This window comes from Phoca vitulina, unplaced genomic scaffold (assembly GCF_004348235.1).
Source record: "Phoca vitulina isolate PV1807 unplaced genomic scaffold, GSC_HSeal_1.0 scaffold11, whole genome shotgun sequence".
In the NCBI taxonomy this organism is placed as follows: domain Eukaryota; kingdom Metazoa; phylum Chordata; class Mammalia; order Carnivora; family Phocidae; genus Phoca; species Phoca vitulina.
Genome location: NW_022589714.1, coordinates 13,900,742 through 13,928,715, shown reverse-complemented (window position 1 = coordinate 13,928,715; position 27,974 = coordinate 13,900,742). Strand labels below are relative to the sequence as shown.

Sequence of the window (27,974 nt, the reverse complement as noted above, 5' to 3'; positions counted from 1 at the left end):
CTAAAAGCCTTTTATTAAGGCTTTCCTTTAATATAGGGCGAAGTCTTAGAATGTCTTTCAAGACCCCGTGAAATGGGGTTTCAGCTTTCCTTTCTAGCCTCTTCTCCTGCCACTGCTCTTTTAGACCCTGTTCTCTCTGACACACTGGACTGAGCTGCTTCTTTGTGTGTCTCTGCTAGGTCATAGCCACTGTTTATCTCTGCCCAAAACAAGGATTAGAGACAGAATGTTTTTGGGTTACCTGAGGGTCTATGGCAAATATTTAATTGTATAGAATTACTGTCAGTAACTTGATTAAATTTATAATTGTCCCTCCCACCTCCCCACTTGCCAGTGCTAGGCACTCGAAAAGGATTAAGTAAGATATACCTTATTAATAGAAAAATAAAATCCCTTTGACTTAACCAAAAGGGACCATGCAGAGATTATTATTGAGGTCTTTTGTTAGACAATTGTGAATATAGATAAAAAGAAAGCTATAAGAAAGAAAAATAACAAAAGCTCTTTTTCCCATAGTTTTCCAAGTAAAATATAAACACATTTGTCTCTATAGTTCAGTGCTTTCAGCTTTATACATTGCATTATGATAGAAAACACACTATATTTAAATTATCTGTGCTACACCATTTGTGGATTGTGTTGTGCAGTGGGGAAATTAGTAACCAGACAGGATCTTTGTAGGATGTTTAGGGAAGCTCTGAAAAAAATGTTTCAAGGTAAGATTAGTGTAGTATGTTCTGGGTAACTGAAGTTAAATAGATTCCTTTACTGGTAGGGCTCTCAGAGGCTTCGCTACGTATGTTCATTGTGAATCTCCTAAAGGAGGTATAGTGTATAGCTTTTCCTAAATTCATTCGACAAGTAAATCCTTTTTTTTTTTTTCAAGACAGGCCTGGTAACATTTAATAGACTAGTATTTCCTAGGACAGTTTGGGAAGCAATAGTGTTACATAATAAGGAAATAACATTTAAAATGTAAATCTAGCCACACACATGATGTACTTTTTTTTTTTTTTAAGAAATGTAAGGAATTAAGGAAATGTTAAACTTCCTGATTTCTTATCAGGTATAACATGTTCATCACAATTTCATGTTTCTTGAAAATGGCTTTGTGGAAATGAGTGCTTTTTAAGAATATGATATGCCTGATTTAAACTGAATAATTGTCTATCATTGTATTTTCCTTTTACACATAGTGAAAAACAAAATAAAATATCGAGCTGAAGCCTGCATTAAAATGCAAAAAACTATTCGAATGTGGCTTTGCAAAAGGAGACACAAACCTCGGTAAGATGAATAGTGCCTAAAGAATCCTACTAAACCTACTTACCCTAATATAAAATGGCTGTAAAGTCATAATGAGAGCAGTTTGGATGCTCTTAGAGTTTTCTCCTTTTTCATGTTCTTTGTAAAAAGGCATATTATCTGTGATTTTATATTATGTACTTGAAATTAATTAACTAATTCATTATTTTATTACTTGCCTCATGCTACAAAAGGATTTGAAGTAGCTTACAAAAATTAAACACTATAAAAGGTTGAAATAAATGGCTAAAAGAAGCTCTTTTATTCTGATCATTTTAGTATCTTGAGTTTCTTGATAAATGTCAAATTGGTATTGTTTTTAAAAAAACTCATTAATGTTTTTACCATAATTTGCAAGATTATCTTTGGAATTATATTGTCTCACTGTAAATTTAGTCTTTATTTTTGAGTCTTATTAATTTAGACCTTTTAAACTTAGAGTCCTGAATAACTGTTAATCCTTAAACCTTTTTAAAGAGATTAGATAACTCTTTTAAGTTCTTCTATAATTAGAATTCTCAAGTTTTTCAGTGTAAATATAGAAGGCTAAAATGTTACTGATAGGCATCAAGGTCATTCACACCCATACTTGATTATTTCTTTTTTACCTTCAACAAGAGATCTAAAAAAGGGAATCCTGGATATTATGAAAACAGAAGTGAAATACTCTATTTAGCAATATGTTTAGCATTTTATTAAGATGAAAAATGTATGCATAGCATTAAAAGGTGAATTTAAACTCTGATGAAGTATTATCTTTACAGCATCGATGGCCTGGTTAAGGTGGGCACACTGAAAAAACGACTTGATAAATTTAATGAAGTAGTAAGTGCGTTGAAAGATGGAAAACCAGAGGTGAATAAACAGGTCAAGGACCTTGAAATTTCTATTGATGCTTTAATGGCCAAAATTAAGGTATGTAATTTTAATCCAAATGGCTGACTTTTTTTTTTTAATATATTTTGTTATTGGTATTGAATTTTATAGAAAAAAATGTCTTTTTTAAAAAAATACAAATGTTGCACGTTTTGAGTCTCCGTGATGGCGAGTGATTCTCATTATATTGTTCTCTGTACTCTGTGTTTGAAAATTTTTATAGCAAAAAACTATAAAAAGATAATTTTTATGCAGTTTCATCTGTTAGGAAAGTCCTCCTTCCCACCCAAAATAGTAACTAAAATACTATACTCTGTTAGTAAGCTTTTATACTCATTACTGAGACAGGAGTAATGCAAGTTATTTTAATTTGTTTCATCTTTTTTACCTTCAGAAACTAATTTTCAAATTATAAAAGTAATGTAATATTATGGAAAATTTGGAGAAAACCACCAAAAACCCCTTAAGCCTCAACAATAACACATTCAGCTATTATACTGTTGCATAGTCACTGTCCAGTCTTTTTTTAGATGCATGTTTGTATGGTTCTCCTCACAATTTAATTTTGTGCCCCTATTGTTATGTCTTGTTCCTGTTATTACATTATCTTTATATTGGTTATATCATGAACTACTTAGCTGTTTTGAACTTAGCAATTAATTTTCCCTCAAGTTTTTTAGGGAAAAAATAATGGGCCTCTTTTTTTTGTCTTGATTTTCATTTATTTAAATACCAGTGGGACTGAAAATGTCTTTGGTATGCTTGCTTGTTAATTATAGTACATGTTTATTCAAGCCTTTTTCTGTTATATTTTAGGGTCTTAATGTTTTTCTCATCCATAAGTCAGTGCAGTTGTATGGGCTCTACAACTCTCTTTTTATCATATTATCTGCAGATATTTTATGTAGACAGTGGTAAATCTTGGAGGGAGAATGGAAAAAAGTTCAAGAGAAGAATGAAAATGCTTTGGAGATAAACTTAACTGATTTCACAAATCTGTCAGTAGCCATTGTGTGTGTGGTATTATCGATGAACATCAACCCAGCCACATTTTTTGAAGGCTCACTGAGGAATACCATCCAATAATTTTGGTGTATTTAGTAATTTCGTAAATATTCCTTAGGTACTATTTGAACATTATTATTAAAGAATTGTAAACAAAAGCAAAATTAGCAAATCCTTCCTTAAAGCATTATTTTCAACTATAGTATGTTACTTCATCTACAGTACACCTTAGATATTTGATTACTTGGAAATAGATTGAAATATTTGCAGAGATAACTTAAAAATTTTTTTGAACATTATGTAATGTATAAATAGTATAACAAAGATAATGGCCTTATTGCTTACCAACTTTTCCAGTCTTTGCTGTATATATGTATGTTTTTTTTATTGTGATAAAAGTATGACATTAAATTGACCATATTAACCATTTTTAAATATATAATTCAGTAGTGTTCAGTATATTCGCATTGTGCAACAGAAGATAATTTTTAAGTACATGTTTATTATTTTGTTTTTAAGTCCACTATGATGACGAGGGAACAAATACAGAGAGAATATGATGCACTAGTTAAAAGCTCAGAGGAACTTCTCAGTGCATTACAGAGAAAAAAACAGCAGGAAGAGGAAGCAGAAAGGCTGAGGCGTATCCAAGAAGAAATGGAAAAAGAAAGAAAAAGACGTGAAGAAGATGAACAACGTCGAAGAAAGGAAGAGGAGGAAAGGCGGATGTAAGGATTTATATTGTTTTGAATTAGAAACTTAACAGAATAGTGAATTCTTGGTGTTGATGAATTTTCTTATTTTTAAAAGTGATATTCTTATTTTAAAATGAATTCTAGAATTAGTTTAAAAATAGAGAAAAGTTCATTTTATAATAATAACATAATGATTTTAACTATAATCTGAATTTTGGTTATACTCTTAACACCTGAGGATTTCTTAACTTCTTTTTAAAGCTGTGAGTTGTTACTATTTTATAAGCAAGAAAAAAGGCACTTCTTCTTTTCTGCATTTTTGAGACTGACAACTTTTTGGAAGGTTGCCGCCATAGGGCAGACAGGAGTGTAAGGGTTGTTTAACTGGAGAAGAAGGAGAGGGAGACACATGTATCAGGACCTTGCAGGTGGGCTTTATAACCAAGTTAATCTAACAGATGTAAAGGTTATAGAATATCATTGTATTTGTTTTTGTTTATTATAGAAGAATTACTGTCAGTAGAGTTAGATTTTGTTTTTTTCAAAGTAAACTGATAATGTATATAGCCAGGAGGTTGATTTAAGTCCCCATTCTGTAACCTCTGTTTATTAATAGTTAAATTGCCTTCTGAAGGAGTTCTTACTTTCTATTAAATTTTTGAGGAGTTTTCTATTTTTTGTTAGGAAACTTGAGATGGAAGCAAAGAGAAAACAAGAAGAAGAAGAGAGAAAGAAAAGGGAAGATGATGAAAAACGTATTCAGGTATATAATTATTAGACTAAATTTCTTTCAAAACAGAATCTACAAAATTATAGAACAAAAGAAGTTGGCAAAAATTTTGATTTGCTAACATAAGCTGTCTTTGATTTACCCCAGAGACAAAAGGCATTTTCTGAAGTGGTTATGGGAGGGACTTTGGAACTAGGGAAGCGGATTCAGATCCAGGCTCTATCAGTGATAGAAATTGTGACATTACACAAGTCACAGTGAGTGGACTGTGGGCTACAGTTTTTTTCTCTGTGGAATGGGGATAAATGATAGTTGTGAGCATTAAATGAGTTGACATATGTTTAAAGCACTTAGAACCTGAGTGCCCAGTTCAATAAATATTAGTTTGTTGTTATTGTTATTATACTTAGGGGAAAGTCAAATGAATATTCACTTAAAACATAATTGTAATTTTATAACTTTGTAGATACTAGCATCAGTAAGTTAGGATTAAGATATTCTCCCTGCCCCCATTTTTTTTAAAAGTCCATGTCTGAGAATAATTGATCATGTATTTGAGTTTCTGTTTGTCTTGGCTTTCATAATTCATCCTGAGCGCAACCAGCCTTTAAATCCCTGACATCTGCTGTCTAGCTGTTGGTGTGAGTGTGATACCTGGGGTTCTCATGCGGTATTTGGGGTACTCCTGGTGATAGAATGGTTCCTCTGCCTTCTCTTGGATTTGAGAAAGAGAGGAAGCATTAATCAAAATCTAGAAGAGAATGGAGACTGGAGAGATTTCTGGTTAAAGAGTTTGTATCTTTAGTAAAGAACGTGGGTGGAACAGAGCAGCCTTAGGTGGTGTGGATCACGTAAACAAGTGGAGAGAGCTTTGTGTCGCTGGCAGGCTGAAGTGGAGGAGCAGCTGGCCCGACAGCGGGAGGAAGAGTGCCAGCAGCAGGCGGTTCTGGAGCAGGAGCGCCGGGACCGCGAGCTGGCCCTGCGGATAGCCCGGAGCGAAGCCGAGCTCATCAGTGACGAGGCCCAGGCCGACCTGGCCCTCCGGAGGTACTGGGGCCCCGGGTGGGGCGTGGTGCCTCTGTGCGCTTTCCCTCCCTGCTTCTCATTTCTGTGCGAAGGGCCTGGGAGAAAATCATATTCCTTAGGTCCTAGATCTATTTTAAGTAAAATCATTTAAAAATTATTTGTATCCACCTTTATACTCAAGCAAATGAAACAGTTGATTTCATCAAATTGTGGAACTGTTGAAAAATATAACTGATATTTCAGTTCATGAACATCTCCACTTTTACTCCAAAATTGTCAAGGAGTATTATATAAAAAGTGGACATCTAATTTGTAAATACCTGCCATTAAATACTGGCACAGAAATCAGTGAGTATATTATAATCCAGTTTAATATATTTGAGGTTGGGATTTATTATTTTCCTAATGCAATTTTTAAAAATATATCATACACCCTAACATGGAATGAGGAAAAATTTCACACACATGCACATCATGTTTCACAATAGATTTCCCTTCCCAAGAAGGAAGGCTTATCATATTGAAATGTTTTAGCTCCCCAGGTTTCCAGATTATCTCTAAATACTGAATGTTATTGGAGTGTGGAGAAGTATGGATGTTCTTGATAAAAGTTGCAGGAAGGTCTTATTATAACAGATTCATTTTTTAAAATTTAGAATGTAGAAACATTCATTATTTTGATTATTAGTAAAAACAGAGCGAAACTAGTTTGTGGGGTTCCTTTGTATGTAGGCATATATGTTGTGTATATATTTTGAGAGGCACATAGATTTATGTAACCATGTTTTTCAGAATGTCAGAGCACTATTTATAACAAAATATAATTAAAGTGTAACCACTAGGTGTTGCTATTTCCTCATGAAAGGAAAAAACTTGGTTGACATGGCAAGGCAGTGATTAGATTTTATTTCGCTAAAACAAAGGGATGGAAAGGGTTTAAGTTGCCTTCATGCTTTTTCTAGGAAGTGATTACATTGGGGAGCTCTAGGATCTGAACTGTATATGAAAGTATATTATATTTAAATAAACTGAATAGGCCTATCAAACACAAAGTATTATAATAATTATTAAGCTCTTGGGTTTGAGTCCAATATTTGAGCTCTTTGTTAACATTTCACTGTAATTAGAAAAATATTTTCTCTGGGCTGTGGCTCTTGTAACTGCAGACTCAGCTCAGCTGCTCTTCCGTTCCTTCCACCTGGGTTATGTTGGAATGGCTGGGCGCCTTTGTGTGTAACTGAGTAGTAGCTGGGCCAGTCTCCTAAATGAACCAAGCTCTTACAGCTGCTCTCCCTAATGTGCGTGAGGAAGCATTGCAGTTGACCCAAGGGGGCTTCATGAAGTTCATTTCTAAGGGACTCATTATTGGAGTCAGTATTGGTATTCATGGCCAACCACGCTTTACGTTTAAGAGTTTGAAATATTAAACTATACCCAGTGCCATTCCATATAATATGTATAAGATACTGACTCATATGTGGACTCCTTCCCATCTTCCAAGGGTGAGTGGCCTCTCAGAGAAAGAGTGGATCATTCAGTACCTTTAACATAAATGATAAGTTACCTGTGATTTAAGTTAAGCAGAATTAACTATGTAATGGTACCACTGCTAAGTAATTAGGAGATATTCAAGCAGTTATGACTTGAATGGCAGAAGAGTTAGTTTTAGTTTGCCTGTGAGACGGCTCCTGGGTTGTGGTCCCCTCCTCTGTGGAATGCCCCTTTAAGTCTTTTTTGGCAGCCCTTTCCAGGAAAGCTTTCCCTGACCCTCATGTCCTCATGAGTTCCTACCCTTCAGAACCTCCTGGGTTATTTTATACTTTGTACTACAAGCATTAACACTTCATTACAGATGATGTTCTATACATATTTTCCATGTTTGATCATTTAATTTTACTCCATGGGCTACAAGTAAATGTTTTTGAATGTTTATTTTACCTTTGTTAGCACTGAATTATTTCTGACAAATTTGTAAGAACTCTCTTAAGTAATACTGTTCTTAATATATAGCGTGAAAATGTCATTCTTGGGTTCTGTGATGCATTAAAAAATATATGTAAATGGATTCTGCTGCATTAAACAGTTTCCAAGTTACTTTTCCAGCTCGGATTTCCGTCCAGTAACTTCTAAGTAAGAATTGTTTTCTACATATATTTTTAAAATATGATCTTAACTAATTACACATATGATCCTTGATGCAAAGTGATTTCACATCACCTAAAATTATGAAATAATATTCAGATTCTGTTAAAAACAAGCATACTTCATAGTGTATGAATTTTCTAATCTAGATGTAATAAATTTGCTCTTTAATTTTCATTGAATGCCTTTAATTTATGCTTTTCTCGTAATTTTTAAGGAAAATTTCAAACATTAAAATTTTAAGTCATTGAAACACAAATTTGCCACAATCCAAATTTTTCATGATTCAGAATTACTTAATGATATTAACTAAAATATATTATTTTTCACAGCATCAATGGAGCAAGACCCAAAATGACACCGTATGTCATTTCTCTTTTCAAAATTTGGTTTAGAGTCCTATAACCTTTTTTTTTCTTTAACAGGTTGTGGTTACTTTTTAGGAGAAATAGTTTCCTCATTGAAGTAAATTTTTGTGGGTTTTTTTTTGCATATACTTTATATATATATATATATAAATACTGTGTGTATATATATATATATACTGTATATATAAAATTCTGGAATATATATAAAATATGAATTTTAACATTTTAGGACCCCAACTGTAACCTTTATAGTCATGGTTCTCAACTTTGTCAGAACCTAATACCAATGACAGTTGTTTTATAAGTTATGCAACCTGCATAGATAATTCTCTCCAAACATTACATGTAAAAGAGAAATGAAAGGGCAGTAATTTATAATAAAAATATATTTATTTTAATATGAAAGTGCTTGCTCACAACTATAGGAAAACATAATCAAATACTGAGATATTTTTATTCATACATAGCATCACCATAAATGTGACAGCTATAAATGCAAATTGATATAAGAATGTTATATTGGTCAATTGAATGCCATGAAATTGTGAACAGTACTTTGTAAAGTTCTAAACAGAGTTTTAAGTACAATCTTCTCTCCCTACAATAGTTGCATTCCTGGAAAAACTCTGTGAATATTAAAACCATGCCAAAAAGAAAAGGCTCTTTACATGTAAAAGTTTGTTTACATGTAAAACTGTATGTATGTGGGTAAGTGTGTTTCACCTCTGTCTAGTGGACATGTTAATGTCATATGGGACCCAGGGCACTTGTTCCTTGTGGCACCCCTGAGCCCTCCGCTCCTCAGATGCCAGCAGTGCACTCTCACCACAGCATTGTCACCACAGGGCACCGAAAGTTTTGAAAACATCTCTGGGTGCTATTTCCCTCCATTAGAACAATAGCTTTATAGTTACCATTTGAGGTTGAATTAAATCAGCCCTACAACCAGTGCTCCTAAGGTGAAATTGTGATCATTTGCATATAGTTTGGGAAGGTTAAAAGGAAAAAAGCACCTGGGTGCCGGAACCATTTCTGTCTAGTCTGTTTGATGCAGCTCCTAGAGCAATGACATAGGGTCAAGTGAGATGCTGAATCAGTAGAGATTGCCTTCCAGGGTAGTGTTGGGGCATACAGGGAAATCTCTATATGATCAGCAGACCACGACATAGAGCTTAGAAAGGTCGTGAATTCCCTTTAAAATCTGCTGTGGGAAAAAATGGAGGAAGGTTTAGGAGAAAGAGATGGTAGAAACAGATGCTCTTGGATACTAAGATAGAAACCTTGAGGTAGGGTGATAATGTAGGGGGCGCCTGGGCGGCTCCCAGTCGGTTAAGTGTCCAACTCTTGATCTTGGCTCAGGTCATGATCTCAGGCTCCTGAGATCAGATCAAGCCCCGAGTTGGGCTCCTTGCTCAGTGGGGAGTGTGCTTGATACTCTGCCTCTCCCTCTGCCCCTCTCCCCACTCACGCATGCACATGCACTCTCTCTCTCAAATAAATAATCTCAAAAAAAAAAAAAAAAAAAGAAACCTTGAGGTAGGGTGATAATAGAATTAAATGGAGTTCAAGCTGTATTTAAACAAAAATTTGCTGTATTTTATGATTATATACCATGTTGAAAAGTATATTATGATTAACTTTTACAAAGTAAAATGATAGTGAATGGTTAATAAATCAATCCTATTGAAAAGATATATTTTTAATTATACTTTTAGATCTTTTGGTAACTTAACGTAGTTGTCTTTTATATATATGACTGTGCTGTATTGTCATTTTTCTTATAGGGAACAAATGGAGAAAGAAATGTCAGAATTTCTGAGTAGGTTAGTGTAGTGGAATTTGGGGAAATAAGTGTCACCTCAAAATCATGCTTTTAAATCACTCTTCATTATTTGGACCAGAACCTGTTGTATGAATAGTCTATTCTTTCCATGTAAATTTTCTGTACAAGAAATGTCACTTCACCCTTATACCACCGTTAACAGAAAAAGATAAAAAAGTGTTGTAAATTGGTGCTACTCAATGGGGAGACCATTGGCATTTTGGATGGGACTGTTCCTTGTTGGTAGTATTGCCATGTTTATCCCTGGCCTCACCAGCTCAGTCTCAGTAGAGGAACCTTTCCTCTCAAACAAAATAAATGTTTTGAAACTCTCTATGGAGGTGGTGTTGCCTCTCCCCCTCCCGCCCGCACCCCCATGCCAGCTAGGAAACTTTGTGCCTAGTTCCTAATTGAAGGGGAAGCAGAGAAAGGGTGTGGCTTCTGAGGGCCTCCTCCCCATGGCACATGGTTTAAAAACCACTGATGTAAAAATTGAGCCACCAGAGAATATGACTGCCCAGCAGGATCTGGTCCTTTACAAGTGGATATGAATCAGTAACATTTTAACTATCAATTTTGAAGTTAGAGTTAATTGAAAGTCTTAAAGTTAATACTTTTTTTAAAAATCAGAAGTCAGTTTTTCTACTACCTAGTATATCATTTACATGATTGTCTTTATAACAGACCTAAATAGTCAGTAAATTATACCTTTATTTTACTATTTTAATAATTCCAGAGATTGGGGAAAAGCATTTTAAATGCATTTCATTTGTGTATTTAGGATGCTGAATATGTTTTTTAGCAGATGTATTTTGTTTGATGTAATATGAATGAAAAGTTAGTAATATTAAACCATATTTTAAGCAATAATAATTTGAATTCAATGTTATTTTTTTAAAGTATCAAAATATACCAGCATACATACTGGCACTTCATGTATATTCTGACAATCTATAAAACCGTACATTATGTAAATTTACTGTCTTTCAAAAGAAAATAACAACAAAAACCCATAATAATTTTCAGCTGCTCTCCTAGAAAAGACTCTTAGAGGAGCTAGGAAGAAGAGAATTTTTTTGTTAGTTTACTGAATGGTGGTTTAGGGATGTAGAAGAGAAAAAAAGAATATTTGAATAAATGTTAAAACATAATGTATTGCTGAGGGTAATAGAGAGACCTTGCTGACATACAGCTGGCTCTTTCTGAGCAAAGCAATTAAGAGGAAAACGCTACATGGAAAACTGCCAGTCACACAGCTTATGAAAAGGATAGATTCTGCAATAAATCTGAAACAGATTTGAGCCATAAAAATGCAGGAAGAACTAACTGGCCGCTCATTATTCTTCAGCCAGGCTTATATGTTACTGACAATCATCATGTCTAACCATTGTTAAGTACATAGGTTGAAGTGTGCTATGTTTTATTCTCTAAAATGAAAGCATAATAGGCCTTTTAAAGAGGCAAAGTACCTTATTTATTTCATTGCTAAGCTTAACATGGAGGAATAATTTCCTTTATTTCAGGAAGAAGTATACATATTTTCACATACCATTTCTCATTAAGTGTCTGTGTCTTGACTGCCAAGATTGCTGTTATCTTTCAGAATGTGAAATAATGAGAAAATATGACCTCATTTTCAGGTATTATACCTTGATCATCCCTCTTTTTAAGAGGAAATATTTTCTAAGTAGCGGATGATAAAGGTAAAATTCCTTGTGTGATACCTGAGAAGCAATTATTTTAGTTCTTTAAAATTTAGTTCTTTTCATATTTGTGCCATCTTTCTTTTTATATCTTGAAACGTGATGTGTTTAAATTCTTCCTTTGTTACATTGGTCTTGCAGCTTATTCTAAGTGTCTGCTGTGTGACAGGAGTCATCTTTTGCTGAAAAATAATGTTTATTATTACAGAAAAGAAGTTGTTTCCATATTTTCTGAATAATTATTTCAAATTATGTATATAGAAACAAGTTGTAAGCCCTGAGTAGCACTGCTATGAAAAAGTTGAATTTATCCCATTTTATTTTTTAATTTATTATTTTACATTTATATATATTTCATTTATTTCTTCTTTCCCCATTCCAGTGTTCCTACTATACTTGTGCCCTTTGAAATCTGTTATCTGCCTCATGACCTAAAATCTCTTCCTTTAATTAATTAATTATTATTATTTTTTAGCTTACACAACTCTGTGTCAGTAGCTCCTAGCACAGGTGACGGCCCGGCCTAAGTGGGTGCTCATTAATGTCTGTAGAATGAATAAAGCAAATAAAGGAAGGTAGAGTCATGACTAAGACCAAGGCTTTAGAGTCAGAACAATCTGGGTTTCAGTCCCAGGTGCCACCATTTACTAGCAGTGTGGGACCTTGGGCATGATCTTTATTTCACTGCTCTGAGTCTTGTCTACTCATTTTTATTTTATTTTTCTTTATCATAAGTGTACTCTTTAATCCCCGTCACCTATTTCACCCATCCTCCCACCCATCTCTCCTCTGGTAACCATCACTTCGTTGTCTTAGTTAAGAGTCTGTTTCTTGGTTGTCTTTTTTTTTCCCTTTGCTCATTTGTTTTGTTTCTTAAATTCCTCGTATGAGTGAGATCATATGGTATTTGTCTTTCTTTGACTGACTTCACTTAGTATTATACACTCTAGCTCCATCCCTCTTATTCTAAATGGCAAGATCTCATTCTTTTTAATGGGTGAATAATATTCCATTGCATATATACACCATATCTTCTTTATCCATTCATCTATTGATGGATACTTGGGCTGCTTCCATAATTTACTAGTTGTCATATTACTCACTGAATATGAGAGCGTGGTTTTATTTCCTTACAGAACTTTCCTAAGTGTTCTATTTAATAGTGATGCAAAGGGGTTTCCAGAATCTGGCTGTTCTTTTAGCCCATCTTTAATGGTGAAGGCAGGGGATTGCAGTTTGGCTACTCACCTGTTGACCCTGCAAACATCCAGGGAGGTTCTGAGCCAATAGCTTTGGCTGGGGCTTGGCTCTCTGCAGCTTCAGTAATCCGTAGGTGATTGCACTGTGTGGCCTTATGGCTCATAAACCCTTAATCCTTCTAATGATTTTTCGAGAAATCAAGAGGATTTCCTTTTTGATTTTGAGGAATATATATAAATGTATTTTTTAACTTTAGAAGTTCTGATTGAAAACATAATATGGCTATTAAATGGTACACTGGAAAATTTTAATTTACCTAGGAATCCTATAGTATATACCATTCTTAATCTCCTCTGTCAAAGATACAAAAATTATTATATGTTTTTCTAGTAGTTATTTCCATTTCTCAAACTTAGATTCACTTTCTTGCCCTTTTAGTCAACATTTCATTCATGTTTCTAGTTTAAACATGCAAAAATATATAATAATTACAGAGGTCCTGCTGTACAAGCCACCAAGGCAGCTGCTGGTACCAAGAAATATGATCTCAGTAAATGGAAATATGCAGAACTACGTGATACCATCAATACTTCTTGTGGTAAGTGTATGGAGAAGATGAGAAATGGGAAGGCTCTGTGGCTGACAGGTAATAAAGAAATACCTAGATTGGGGTGTAATTTTTTTCTTTTTTGGCATATAAATTAAGCCATTCTCTTTGTTATTGTCACCTTGAAACGAAGATGTAGTTTACTCACAAACCTAAAGGAAAGGCATACTTATTAAATTCATTTTGCCTGTCTCTTATCTATGTGGGAGAGGAAAAGCATGGAGAAATTATGGTGTGGGCCGTGTTAATGACTGACCCTTCTAATGTTATTCATAATAGTTAAATACCAATATATCAGAATCTTGACCTATGTATGCAAAGTAAAAAATGGCAATGCAGTCCTTTCTTTTTAAAGCTATTTTTCTTCCAACAGAACAGTAAATGCTATATCCAGATGATTCCACATAATTGTGTTCTTGTTTAAATCATAGTGTTTGAGTTTGGGATGTTATGCCTAGGAACTAATGTGCCATAATTGTGTAGAACTTGCTATGTTCTCTCCCTCCTCACTGAGATTATCCGCATAATTACAAACATAAAAAATCTGTTGCATGTAAATCTAGCTTGCATTTGAGCACAGTGACTTCTTACTCTACTTTTGTGGCCTCTGACCTTGGACAAGTGATTTACCCTCTCTGATTCAGGTTCACCTATAAAAGACCTATTTAGCCCAGGGTTCTTGTGTGGAACAAATGATATAGTAATCATAAAAAAATGCTCTGTAAATGTAAAAGATAATATTACCATAAAATGCTCATTTTTATCAATAATGTGCTTACTTTTGATTTTGTACTATTTAAAAACAAAAAATTTATTATATGTATAATATATATGATTATGTCACAGAGTAATAATGTTAGACAATTAAATTAGGATGCTAATTCCTTTTTTGGCGGGGGGGCTCTTTCTATATAATCCATAGATATTGAGCTCCTGGCAGCTTGCAGAGAAGAATTTCACAGGAGACTAAAAGTGTATCACGCGTGGAAATCAAAGAATAAGAAGAGAAATACTGAAACAGAGCAACGTGCTCCAAAATCTGTTACTGATTATGGTAAAAACAAATCTGTACTTTTAAATGTTCCAGAGTATTTATATATAATATATGTAACTATACATAAGACATTTGGGTAAAATGTACAATACAAATTTTCTCTTACTGTGCAGCTGTGATCTATTGAGCCTAATAAAACCACAATGGCTTATCTTTCGTGGCATTATTTATATTATTATGTCTTTAAAGTCATATTTATTAAGAAGTATTTGAATTTAGTTAAGATAAATTTTGGAGATAAGAATATTCTTATCTATACTGAAGAAGTTGTGCAGTAATGTAAATATGTATTTTTTCCACATATACATATATACACATATAGAATGATTACATGTGGAAATGTAAAGAAAACTGAAATAAAAAAGAACGTTTGCTGCAAACATTATTTTACAATCTTGTCAAAATATAAGAGTGAGAAATAGTAACTTGGTTTAGACCAGTTTTGCCTGTACCAGGATTTGATTTTTTGACTGAGATTCAAAAAATAAATTTTGTTACTTTGTTATGTATGCAAAAGACAAAGTTGTGTACTTGAAATTGGAAAGGAGAGAAGGATAGACCTAACCTAGTAAAGTGTGCACTAGCTTTAACACTAATTGAGGATACCTGTGATATATGAGTTGTAATTTCAGTCTTAAAATAATAATTGGAATTTCATTTGTTCAATTTGCTACTTTCAGACTGGCACAGTGTATTAGCTTAATTGTGGTCAACATCAAGGTGACAACATGTTTAATGTCTTTATTTAAAAAGTATATTCCCAGCACTTGATAGTATAGTTAGCAATACATGACCCAAGTGACATAGAAAATGAGCTCTCCTTCACTACCTTCCTAGCAAATAAAAACAATGTTTGATTAAAATCAATTAAATGGTAGAATTTTAGTACTTCCAAGTTGTTGTAAAGAATAGATTGAGTAAAGGAAATACTATTAATAAGAGAGATGTTATTGCTAGTGATTGCTCAGGAGGTGTCATCAGTCAGAGTATAATGCTCTGGAAGGGCAATGAGAGATTACCCAGAACTAGGAAATGGCAAGCGGAAGGCCCTCTAAACATTGATACTCTTGTGACCACCGCTTTCTTATCCAATTTATAAATTCATTCCTGGGAATTAAAGATAACAGGATGATTCCATTAGCAGTTCACTGTACCAAGTTTCTAGCCAGTTACCTTTGTTTTGTAAAAATGGCAATGGGCTATTCCTTCTAGCTATAACCTTTTTAACTGTAGTGTTCCAATTATGGCCTTTAGCTGAAAGGCTTTCATCATGTTTTTTTCCCCCAAATTTATACATCTGAATGATTGCACTTCTTAAAACAAGAAAAGTAATGTTGTAATACATGGCACATACATTTTTAATGAACACACAAATATTTCTTGTGTTTTTAAACCAAACTTTGGTACTGTACTCACCCAGCTTTACCTTGCTTACTTTGTTCTTATACTGTTTCGATTCATAATATACTATTTGGAAGAACAAAAGAGTAGAGTAAGAAAATTTCCCAAGAGTCCGCCATCTAGGTATATATGAACAAATTTAGGAACTTTATGTGAACACACTCCACACGTATGTAGCCTTCAAAGAATTTGATTACGGGCAAATTTCAGGATAAAATGTAACTTCTGCTCTGAAAAGCACTTATTGTTCTTTTTATTTTTTTCTTTATTTTTTTTCCCCATGTAAAATACATTCTGACACAGAAGTACAGTTTAAAGGAAAGGTGAAGTGCATCAAGATACTTAACAGTCAGTTGAGAAAATTCTGTGCTTAGGTAGTTTCCTAATGGGGCAGCTAATCAACCTGTAAAAGGAACTACTCTCTAGTTTAATAATTATTTAGAAGGATTAGAATTCCTTAATTTGAGAAAATAAAATGACAACTTATGATTAACAAAAACATAACTAGGTATTATTTAAGAGTAATACATTGACAAATCATGGTTAAGTCTTGTAACTGGGCGTGGAGAGCCTCAGTCCCTCCTCCTGTGTGCTATACTGGGTGAGCACGCTCTCCTCACATCTACTACAGAAAGAGATTCCCAGAAATAATTCTTGGGACAGTGGCAAATTCCTCAGTAAGGACTCACAATATTTAGTTGATTAAGGCTGACTTTGGAGAGTGGTTTTATTTCATAGTTCCTAAAATAAAAATTGCATGAGTTTAAGATGTAGACAATTTGAAGAAGTTAAAACATAGTGTATGTAAACATGGCAATACTTTTTCTCTAAGGCATCTATTTTTTGATGAATTTAGAAGTTTTTAATTTCTACAGAAATTCTAATAATGCTTTGAAGGTACTAGAATGTCTGTTACTGAGTCATCGTGTTGGATTTTTGTTTGAATATTACTGTGTCCCAGAATTACAAATAAAATATAAATTTTTATTTTTATTTTTTATTTATTTATAAGATTTTATTTATTTGAGAGAGAGAGACACAGCGAGAGAGGGAACACAAGCAGGGGGAGGGGCCCAGGGAGAAGCAGGCTTCCCGCTGAGCAGGGAACCTGATACGGGGCTGCATCCCAGGACCCTGGGATCGTGACCTGAGCCGAAGGCAGTCGCTTACCGACTGAGCCACCCGGGGGCACCCTGATATGTAATTTTTAAATTTAGGTTCTCTTTATATGTCCATCAAACAGTTTCCTAAAGCTTAATCAAAATAGCTTTTTTCTTTTTAACTTTTTAAAATCAGAAAGCAGCATCTACTTCTAGGTAATTCTGAGAGTATTTGGCTGTGGACAGGATGTTTACTTGTTAGTCACCATCTCGATTGATTAGGAAGGCTTTATAAATTACAAGAATGCTCATTTAACATAAGTTTTGCCATTTTTATCTTTTCTTCAACATAAAATATTTATTCACAGATTTTGCACCATTTTTGAACAATTCACGTAAGTCAATGGGTGGTAACTTATGAGCTAACTGGAAGATGGGTTAAAAATACTTTATAAAGTACTAACTTCTATTAAACATTGTTTTGCTACAATTTTTAAGTGGAGTTGGAGTACATTAATATTGGTTTGTCTGTGCTAAGATATTTAATTTGAGATGATGCTTTCATTTGGATCACTCCAAAATATATTTGCAGAACAAAATTAATATGTTGTTTTATGAAATTACTTCCCTTTTTAAAAAATAACTGGCACTTTACGCTGTGAATATACACAATTCTCATTGTAGCAAAACTCAATAAGCAGCTGATCTTTTAGAATAAAGACTAACTTCAGGTGCTGGTTTCAAACACTGTTACAGTATAAACATTCCTGTCCAAAGAGATCTGAGTTTTGTGTGATAATGTACACAGGTTTAATAGGATGCCTCCTAATAGGAGATTATTCTGTTACTTGTATAGATAGTACCCTGTGATGCACATTTTTTGATAATTTGAGTCATCTTAGTATGCAGTAAATTTTCTTTGCAGTCAGTTGAGCAATAATGATTTGGATATAATACTGTATTTGTTTGCCACCTTGTTGGACCTGATTTTTTTTAACTGCTTCTAGTAATTTATAGGGCCATATTTAAAACTTGTTAAAGATGACACAACAGAATGTGAAAGAGTCATTTATTAGTTTCAGACTTTCAACATCTGTATCTTTGTACTTTTCCAGATGAATATTTGTGGAAATTAAGGCGTCCTTAGTGTGATTTCAGTTCTCACATTAGTAAAAAAAAAAAAAAAAAAAAAATTAAAAAAAATTTTCCCTTGAGTTTCTTAATTTTATCCAGTATATTAAGGTTAACAGGAGACTGTTATTTTAAAAGAAAAAAGCAGGTTAATTTAACAAGTGGCCATCAGTATCATAGTAAGTTCCCTATCAACTGGGTATTCTAAGCTACTGCTTAGGATGGAGGGAAGGTTTTTTTTTTCTTATCCTTTTAAAAAAGTTCCTTAAATTGGGGTTAGTATATTTTCTGCAAAGTAGGTAATTTTTAAAACTTGAAATGGAAACACTAAACTGTAAGTAGTTTGGAGGGACTACAGGAACAAAAGAATAAATAAGCTCTTCTGTGTTAACATGCTGAAGGTGATGCGGCTTTTTAAAGTCACTAACAAAACTGGGCCTCTGTTCCATGCTTTTGTAGGCATATACCGCTTTGCTAACTGCTTTTTGCTTTCTCTGGTTTGCACAGAAATAAATTCAGCTGCTATAAAGCTTCTACTATTGGTGTAAAAAAGTTGAGAACAAGAGTATTTTCATCCTTTCAGTATTTGGAAATTCTTATAAAAACCATGTGGCTGTTCTTGACTTACACATATTCTGTAATTTTTCATTGACATACTTGAGCTTCAGTGAGATTCTTAATTGAGCTGCAGTGAATGGTTGGTCTACTTTTAAAGTTGTGAGTAAAAAGCACATTAAACAGACTTTCCAAAATTATGCTGCCGAAGCTGTAAAGTTATTGCCCCAGAGAAATGTTTATATTTGCAGATAAAATAAAAACCTAACTGTTTGGTAATGAAAATTGAGCAAGGGGGAAAAATTGATATGAGTGCAGTGTCCAGTACTAGCAGAAAAGCAAGGGTTTTTCTTTTCTGTAACAAAGAGAACCAAATATTATACACTTTGCACTTACTTCAGTGGATTTTATTCCAGGAGAAATTTGATTTCAGAATAAGCAAATATCTCTGAGGGGAAGTTCATGCTTTTACTAGTTGCAGTTTTTTGTTGTTGTCATGAAGTTGTCTAAATATTACTAGTAAAATATCTCTCCTGGCCATTTTAAATCCCAAAATCAGTTGGTAAAAGAGCAAACTTTTGTCTTCCATTTTTCTGAGGAAATGGTGATTAAATTGACAGATATCTATAATTCTTCACATTTGTGAAATTACTGTTCATTTGTTTTATCATAAATAGTCCCATAAAAGTTATCCTGTGGTCTTTGATTTTGAACTCTTTGGAGATAAAATATAAATCCTAGCAAATAATACTAATTTGCTCTCCTGCCATGTGAGTTTTAGGTTACTGATACAGTCATTTGTGGGAATCTGCTTGGGCTTGTTTGTTTTATAGCTGGTGTTGCGGAGTGTGTGTGTGTGTGTGTTGCAATGTTAAGGAACATCTTTGGGGAAAGAAAATTCTAAAATCACACTCTAAGTTTTATTCATTTATAAGTAATTAATACTTACATTTTGTTTTAAAGTTACTATTAGGAATCCTCTTCTTTTTTAAAAAATGTGTGGTGCATTTTAGGATTAAAGGCTGTTTTCATTATCCCCTGGGCTGCTGGTGTAACTTTCCTTGTTCTTTGTAATAGCTCAGCAGAACCCAGCGTCTCAGCTTCCTGCCAGGCAGCAGGAGATCGAAATGAACCGACAGCAACGCTTCTTCCGCATCCCATTCATCCGCCCTGCTGACCAGTACAAAGACCCGCAGAATAAGAAAAAAGGCTGGTGGTATGCCCATTTCGATGGACCGTGGATTGCCCGGCAAATGGAACTCCATCCTGACAAGCCACCCATCCTTCTTGTGGCTGGTGTGTATGATTCACTTGAAAAAAACCTTATAAAGCAAAACAGGATTATAAACCCTCTGAGTGAAACAGTCTAATATATAATGTGATAATTCATTAAATTTCAGGATGGAGGAATGGAGTTCAGTTGGATCGCATTTCCAGTTAATTGAGGATTAATTTATTTGTGATGTGAAATCGCTTGCATTAATTATGTCCTTGTAGAGCACATAGAAACTTGTCTGTGTCCTAAGAACCTTTTCATTGGTGTTTAATTATATCAGTTGATTTATAATTGTTTAAAGAAATGTTGCATTTTTATTAAGGCTGATAACTTGTCTGATCAACTGCATAGTGTTAATACTTTCTGAAAGGGTCCTTGGTGAAGGACAAATTTAACTTGTTTCTGGTGAATTTATTAAGCAGATTTCTGTCATAAAGGAAGAAAAGAAAGTTTAAAAGTTCTTGAATCTATGAGAATTGATAACTATAACTATTTCAGGAATAAGGTTTATAATATGTGCTTCTGAAGAGATTGATGGCTAATTCTCTGATGTCTCCCCTGTGCAGGTAAGGATGACATGGAGATGTGTGAGCTGAATCTGGAAGAGACAGGCCTGACTCGAAAGCGTGGTGCTGAGATTTTGCCAAGACAGTTTGAAGAAATTTGGGAACGCTGTGGAGGCATCCAGTACCTCCAGAGTGCAATTGAGAGCAGGCAGGCTAGGCCCACGTATGCAACGGCCATGCTGCAGAATCTGTTAAAGTAGATGTGGCAGCCTTACCTGCACTGGGAACCTGGGCCGTGGTTCTAGGTAGGGTGTGTGCCCCAGAGATCCAACCATTCCATGATCATGTTAGAACTACTTATACAAAGTGAACAGATTTTAGTAATCATGGCTTTTTGTTAATTTCAGGTCAATGATGGTAGTGAATTGGGGACTTAAACATTATTTTCCTGTATCCAGCTGTAACTGTTAAACTTCTCCTCATTCTAATACTTGTGAACACTTGGACAGATTCTGACATTTCTCATTCTTTGTCAGTAGACTACCTTGAAGTCCATCATAATTGTTCTCTAGGAAAAGAAATTTTTTAAAAACTCAAAATACTTGCTTTTGCAAGGATGGCACAGAACCATATAGCTGGAATAATGAAACCTTAGCTTAAAGTTTCTTACAAAAGTTAAGGCACTTAAAATAATCAAGGCACTGGTGTTTTGATCTGAAAAGCTGTGTACTTTTAAATTTACTTTTTCAGAAATTCATGGAAATTTGCATGAAGGTGGACATTTTTATTTTTCCCCCCTCCTTTGTGGTGTGTCTTAATTTGAGTAAAGCAATTTACCCGAACTTCTAGAATTCCAGAAAGAGCCTGAATGTATTTGATGTACTCTGTGATGAAGAAGGTACTCACAGTATCGTGCACAGATTTATTTTTCTTTTCTATCACATTGTATAGCTATAGAAAAATATGTTCTTCTATTCCATGGACAAATAAAGGAAATTCAGACCATTTAAATGCTTAAAAGTTTTGAGATAACTTGTTTCATTTAGAAAAGGAAATAGGTTTTCGGTGACACTGTGACTTAACTGGACTGAATGCAGATATTCTTTCAGTTTCATCTCAATTGCGATTTTTGTATCAGAATCTTGTCCAAGTTGTCTCATATGATTTAAACTAGTGTTCTGCTGCAAAACATCTTTGTTTTTAAAAAATTCCTAGTGTCTTTTTGGCCTTGAGATTTTGGTAATTGTAGAGCTGTTTTATAAGCTTTGTGATTCAAAAGTCCAATACTTAGTAAGTAATTGCTTATTTCATGTAACTGATAATTTTTTTTCTTTGTGTGGTGTTAGTTTTGATCAAATGTCAGCAGTTTCAAGCCTAATATTTATGACTTCATGTTAGGAATTTGGAGACAAAGCTACATCAAGGAGTCATGTTGACATAATCCTAATGAGTCTTGTTTGTATTTTAGAATAAAATTAGAAAAATAAAATTATTCTTTGCACTTTTTCTCCCTGATTTTTAAAGACCTTAACCTTTGAAATGGATTTCCAATGATTTTTTTTTTCCTAGAAAGAGTACCTCAGTTAGGAAAATATTTCCCAGCTGATTAGATTAGTGCTTTTTGAGCCACAGTGTTTTCAGAATTGCTTCTCTCATAATATGTGTCTTAGTACGGAAATATTTATTTATTATGATACTGTGCAAATGATTGTCTCCTGTTAAAGAAATTAAATGGTCCTGTCTGTGCTATTGAGAATGTGAATATGATTATCTTTTGAAGGCTGTATTACTGCAGAGATTCACCCACCCTTGGGTATTTGAGCCCTGTGATTGGTGACAGAAGGTCTGGTTACTGCAAATAAATGACCTATTCTCTCTTCTCATCACTCGCCTTTAATTGGTGTTTTTATTTGTATAGAATAGTGAATGATAAGCTTAACTAGTAGCAAGTAACGTCCTTGAAAATTTAATAACCAAATTGATTTTTAATGAGTTGTCTCTTCAGTGCTGTTTTCAGGTTTTATATATCTCCTAGATACATATAGGCACTAGGTGGAAAACTCATCAAACAGGTTAAAATTACTGTAATGAGAGAACTTAATGTTTTGAAGAATTTGTAAGACATTTATCACAGCAAAGCATCATTGCAAGTCTTTAGTAGATAATAAAATGATAGTTTTAAGCCATTTTGTTGCTAATTATGTCACACAGCTGTCCTAGACCTCATCTATTTAAAGTAGTCTCCTGAGTTAATTTTGGCTACCAGGAGGATTGCCCTAGTTCAGATAGACTCACGATAACCTACATACTGTGCAGACGCACACACACAGGCCCCTTTGCTGGAAAAATTTAGGACCCTGTCAGTCTTTAAGGGAAATAGCAGAAATGGTATTCTGAAAGATGTTGGTGCAGCTGCTTTACAGTATTCACAATCAAACCCATAAATGTTATGTGAAAACTGTAGGAATCAAAAGTAAATTCCTATTTTAATGTCATTTTAATTGAGATTTAAAATTTGAAATTCAAACCAGCATACTGTATATTAAGAACTAATCTCTTAATGCTTGTCTTACTCAATACATGTTCTTTCCTTAGTATGTACTTTGCAAAAGTAGACATACATAAAATATTAAAAATGAGAAGGAAAAATGTTTTCACATTCAATTTACTTATAATGTAATTCCTAATGCCACTAACATATTTGAGATCTATATTATGAGCTGTGGGTATTCACTGAGAGAAAGAAAATTTCTCTAATACACATATGTCAAGAGAAGAATGAATTTTCTTAGTTGTAAAGTTGAGTAGATGGCACTGTCTCAAAGGATTATGTGAGGAAAAAATAAAATAACGCATGTAGGAGTACAAACCCACACAAGAGACATTTTATTGTAACTCACATTCTGCTTCCTATAATGACTTTTTAATAGGTCATTCTTTCCTGTAACACAGTGAACACTTCTGTAAGAAAATACAGTCTTACGTAGAAAATAGGTGGTATTTGTGGAAGCTTAGCTAGAGAATAGAAATTCACAGGCAAGAATAATGATGATTAATTGTAGGGCTTTTTAAATTGGATTTAAAAATTTTTTTCTTTAAATTTTCATTCACAGGTTATTACTATGGTTCTCAGGGGATCCAGATACGTAGATCTTTGGTTTCTTTACGTGAAGTACCTTAAGAGTACTTGGATAAGTAGAATAAATATTTATTGAATGAATCAGTCAGTCAATTAATACAATGTTAGTGGTAGATCTACCTCCTTTTACAGAGGAGGTAAAAGATTGAGAGGGGTCAAATAATTTAGTTCTAGACCATGAAAGAGGTATAAATGCTTTTGCTTCAATCATGTGGAACAAAAAGAAAACAAGGAAATTTTTTTGAGTAGCCCCCTGTCGATTTACAAAGAGTTGCTCCTTCGTCATTCCACATCTTCAGAAGGCGTGACATGTTTTCTGTATGTATCATTACCAGAAATAACAAGTATCGAGAGTTTTTATTTCTCTGAGAAGGAATAAAAGTAACAAGGGAGGGGAGGACAGAAGATCTCTAAAAATGAGAATAAGGACAAGTTGAGGGGATCAACTGTAAAAATAAAGAGAAAAGTGGTGGAAGAGAAAGAAATGGGTCTGCCTCTGAAGACTCTACATCCCCAGGTTGAAAAACACTGGTACTTTTTAGGTGACAAAGCACTCCAAGACCTTAGCTGAGTTTTAGAATGAATTGTATGTACTATAGGAGCAGAACCTATGGTTTTTAACACTTGGATCAGGATAGACCTGGTGTACCAGTTCTCAGCATGTAGAAATGGCACTGCCACGCTGGAGAAGGCCAGCAAGAAGGAGACGTTCTGTGCAGAAGCCTCACAGAGGGATCAAGTTGGAGAGACTTTGGGAAGTAGAGTCTACCCATGTTAGGACCAGGTCACTGAATACAATTTAGTTCAGTTCAAGTCAATGTATTCTTCCTTGCCCATCACTCACCTAATACATGAAGTAAGTTTAGTCGTCATACTTTTCAAGAAATTTTTAAAAAGATAATCAGGAAAAAAATGTGCAATTAAAAAGAGAATCTTGAATACTGATTTGTATCTATGCATCATCTCAACTTCAGACCTCAAATAGGCTTATTAATTGGCCATTTTCTTTTCACTTTTGAAAACCCATCTAATTGCAACTGCTACTTAATTTTTCCTCATTTCCTTAAAAAAATGTGTATCTGATTCTTTCCTAAAATGATGTACTGGAAATAGAAATAATAAATGCCGTCTATGTAGAACTTCCTCTTGCATCTTGTGCTTTTAATACAGTTACAGGGTGTTATAAACAAAACAGTTGTAAACGTTGCACTTGTTGCCCCATGTCTCAGATGGAATAAGTTGGAGAAGTCTGGGGTCCAGAGCTTCATCCAGTCACCAGAGCTGGAAACCCTGTGCTGGGTGACTGGGGGAAAAGGCAAGGGAACTCAGGTGACTGGAACACCCTTGTTTTGGCCCCAAACTCTTATGGGTTTTCCATCCAGGGAACAAGCAGGACCATGTGACCTGCGACTACTCACACTGACTAGATCAGAGAAAACCCAAACTTTGGCTACCTTTCCCCAGGCGCCCTTACCAGTCTGTTTACAAGATGACACAGGATGTAAAAACTGGGGATCCAAAGAAGAGGCCTTCTTGCTGAGACTTTGAATATACATATTTTCTATAGGCTACTTCATGCCCCTCATCTGGAACCTACCATGATCCAGGTGGGTCAACAGCTCTTCTCTAGCTGGTTGGAAAAGACCAATCCAAAATGTGGGTGATCCAATGAGTGAGAGGCCCTTGCTTCAGAGGGGCACCTTTCTAACACAGGATGGAGTGTTTACCTATTTCTCCTTCCCCATCAAAAACAACATTCCCTGCTCTTGTTAGAGCACAACTGAAATGTGGAGGGTGGAGGGCACGTTATGAGGAGGTGATCATTGTCAGATTTTCATTTCTTTTTTATTTTTTTAATTTTTTAAATTATTTATTTGAGAGAGAGAGTAGGAGTGGGGTTTGGGGGGGGGGGGAGAGGGACAAGCAGACTCCCTGCTGAGCGTGGAGCCTGTTCCAGGGCTCGATCCCAGGACCTTGAGATCATGACCTGAGACAAAGGCAGGCGCTTAACCGACTGAGCCACCCAGGCGCCCCTCATTGTCTCTCTTGATGGAATTGTTTTCATGTGCTTTTGGTCGGCCTGTCACGCTACTAACAAGCATGTTTTCCTCTGGGTTCCAGGGATATGGAAGTGAGTGGGTATATCTGCCACGGTTCTTTGCTTTGTGGCACTCGATCAACATATCGCAGTTTGATGTCCTTATCCCATATCACAGCTCCTCACTTTAGGGGAGGATTGGGGTGGGAGTAGGGATGAATGCTATGCATTTCTGAGGCCAACAGGAGTGAATTTTCAAGGATTTGTAACGAGGTGTGTGTGTGGGGAAGATTGTGTCTATTATTAGGAAACATTTGTTTTTATTCTTGAAGTTTTACTGCTAAAATGTTGCTGTCAATGTTGAATATTTTATTATCTTTTGGTAGCATGAAAATCATGCTTAAAATCATTTATCATAATCCATAAAGCAAATCCAGGGAATAGCTCGTAAAACAGATCCATTTTATTATAAATCTATGAATATTGTGCTTAATTTTATTGAAATTAAGGTTTTGCAGCAAATATATTAATAGTGAAGTACCACATTAAAAACTGACTAAAATGGATTACCTTGATGCCAATCTACCCGTGCACGCAGGGAAGTTAGTGCCCAGCAGGATTCAGTGGAGTTACTAAATTAGAGGCAGACATAGTTCATCTGTGCTGGAAAACAGGCATTGGTTACGTGACAAAGCGTAACATCATTTTCTCCCCCTTTAACATAGCTTTATGTGGTCAGAAGAAGAGATTTCTCATGGTATGTATATGTGAACCCCACTTCCTTTTTCTTTTAAAGGAACAATTCAGAAATTATTGGCAACAATACGATCTACTGTGTAAGCACTAATTTCTTCTAAAATTTGTGTGCTTAAGACTGAAGGTCTTTGTGTGTGTGTGTGTGTGTGTGTGTGTGTGTGACAGACATTGAAGTGTGGAACAAATATACCCCCACCAGTGTTTACATACTGGATACTCCATGATTCAGAGAGACCTGCATCTCCTTGCATAACAGTCATCTTTTATGAACATTGTAACACATGAAGAGCTTTGCTTCGTGATACATTGTTTAACCTCCCCTAAACAATAAGTAAGTTGCACTTGTATATGATCTGTGAGCAGTATTTTAAGGGTAGCTGGAAGCAGATCTGTCTTGCTATTGCTTTGACTATCAGTCAGGAGTAGCTGAAATACGTTTTAATTTTGGGTTTTGATAATAAGCATCTTTTTCTGCAGAATGTACCAGTCATCAAGTACATGATGCTTCTCTATGTGAAACATTGTGTGTTTTGGTTCTCAATGTTGACTCTATATGCCTGGATTCTGATGACCAGTGAATATGCCTGCATATGTTTTCAGAATTTTAACAGAGTGGATACAATTTTCCTTGAGAAAACAGACCATTTCTCTTGAGACAGATTAAGTTATAATCTGTACATTTTTAGTTTTTAATTTCCTTCCCAGTCTTGATAGTTAAATTCTTCATATCCTCCAGTCAGTAATTCAGAATCTCTTTTCCTGATTATCTGGAAGAGAAATAGTTTTAAGAACTTAAGAAATGCCACTTGACGTCAAATCCATATTGCATTCCAGTGTCACTTCTGCTGGTGTTTGAAAGAATATGCTTGCCTTTTAGGTATCTTCTTTGAAAGGTTCGGAGATGCCCTCCAAAATAGCCCTAACTTTATAATGTAGTCGGAATGTATTCCATCTCTTCTTAGACCCATTTAGATTCTCAGGCTGAACCACCTCTTAAAGCAGAGAGGGCAAACAGAAATGATTATTCCATTCTGCTGCTTCAGATGAAATGTGGTCCTTAATTCTACCTGGGACTTTAGGATTTACTTGGTGTTTGCTGCATCCCAGACATTTTTATTAATATCAGACCTGGTGTTTTGTTGTCATTTTGTGGTTCAAGTCTGAACTTTTTCTGTCTTTCTGATTTGCTTTGTTTCAGGAAATCAGAATGGCACACATTCTTCCCAGTGTGCACCCGGAGACAGGAAATTATGATTAGCCTTTGGTGTGCTTGGGTACTGAGGTGTCCTTGACTGTCTGTTGATGGTAGTGACTTGTTTCAAGTGCAAGCTTCGAGGTGTTTGTTTCCACCCGACTCTATAGATTACAGGTAGGGTGGGCACTGGCTGATTATCACTCACTTTTACCATCAAAGATGGTCTATTTTTTTTGAAATTTTTTATTTTAGACTAAAAGTTGTCCAAGGTATTTTCTCAAAAGTTATTTTTTAAAAATCTCTATATTTAAACTGGATATAGATAAGTTATTTCCCTTTGTAAG

The 27,974-nt window shown here is 34.7% G+C and overlaps 2 protein-coding genes across 4 annotated transcripts in view; one reads left to right on the top strand and one right to left on the bottom strand.

Annotated features, from left to right (window-relative positions):
- The window catches only part of MYO6 (myosin VI), a 145,820-nt gene extending 121,059 nt beyond the window's left edge, over positions 1-24,761 (top strand). For 2 of the 3 annotated variants that reach the window (XM_032409421.1, XM_032409420.1), the window contains exons 24-33: positions 1,197-1,287; positions 2,070-2,220; positions 3,706-3,914; positions 4,566-4,644; positions 5,498-5,658; positions 13,367-13,470; positions 14,402-14,533; positions 17,403-17,429; positions 19,798-20,016; positions 20,563-24,761. In XM_032409421.1, the coding sequence (XP_032265312.1) occupies positions 1,197-1,287; positions 2,070-2,220; positions 3,706-3,914; positions 4,566-4,644; positions 5,498-5,658; positions 13,367-13,470; positions 14,402-14,533; positions 17,403-17,429; positions 19,798-20,016; positions 20,563-20,762 (1,373 nt within the window). In that variant the 3' untranslated portion in view covers positions 20,763-24,761. The remainder of the gene's footprint in view (positions 1-1,196; positions 1,288-2,069; positions 2,221-3,705; positions 3,915-4,565; positions 4,645-5,497; positions 5,659-13,366; positions 13,471-14,401; positions 14,534-17,402; positions 17,430-19,797; positions 20,017-20,562) is intronic. The other variant, XM_032409422.1, reaches the window with a different exon arrangement.
- Positions 24,762-27,124: 2,363 nt separating this feature from the next.
- Positions 27,125-27,974, bottom strand: part of IMPG1 (interphotoreceptor matrix proteoglycan 1) — a 124,156-nt gene continuing 123,306 nt past the window's right edge. The window contains 1 exon segment of the mRNA XM_032410137.1: positions 27,125-27,202. Within this exon segment, the coding sequence (XP_032266028.1) occupies positions 27,125-27,202 (78 nt within the window).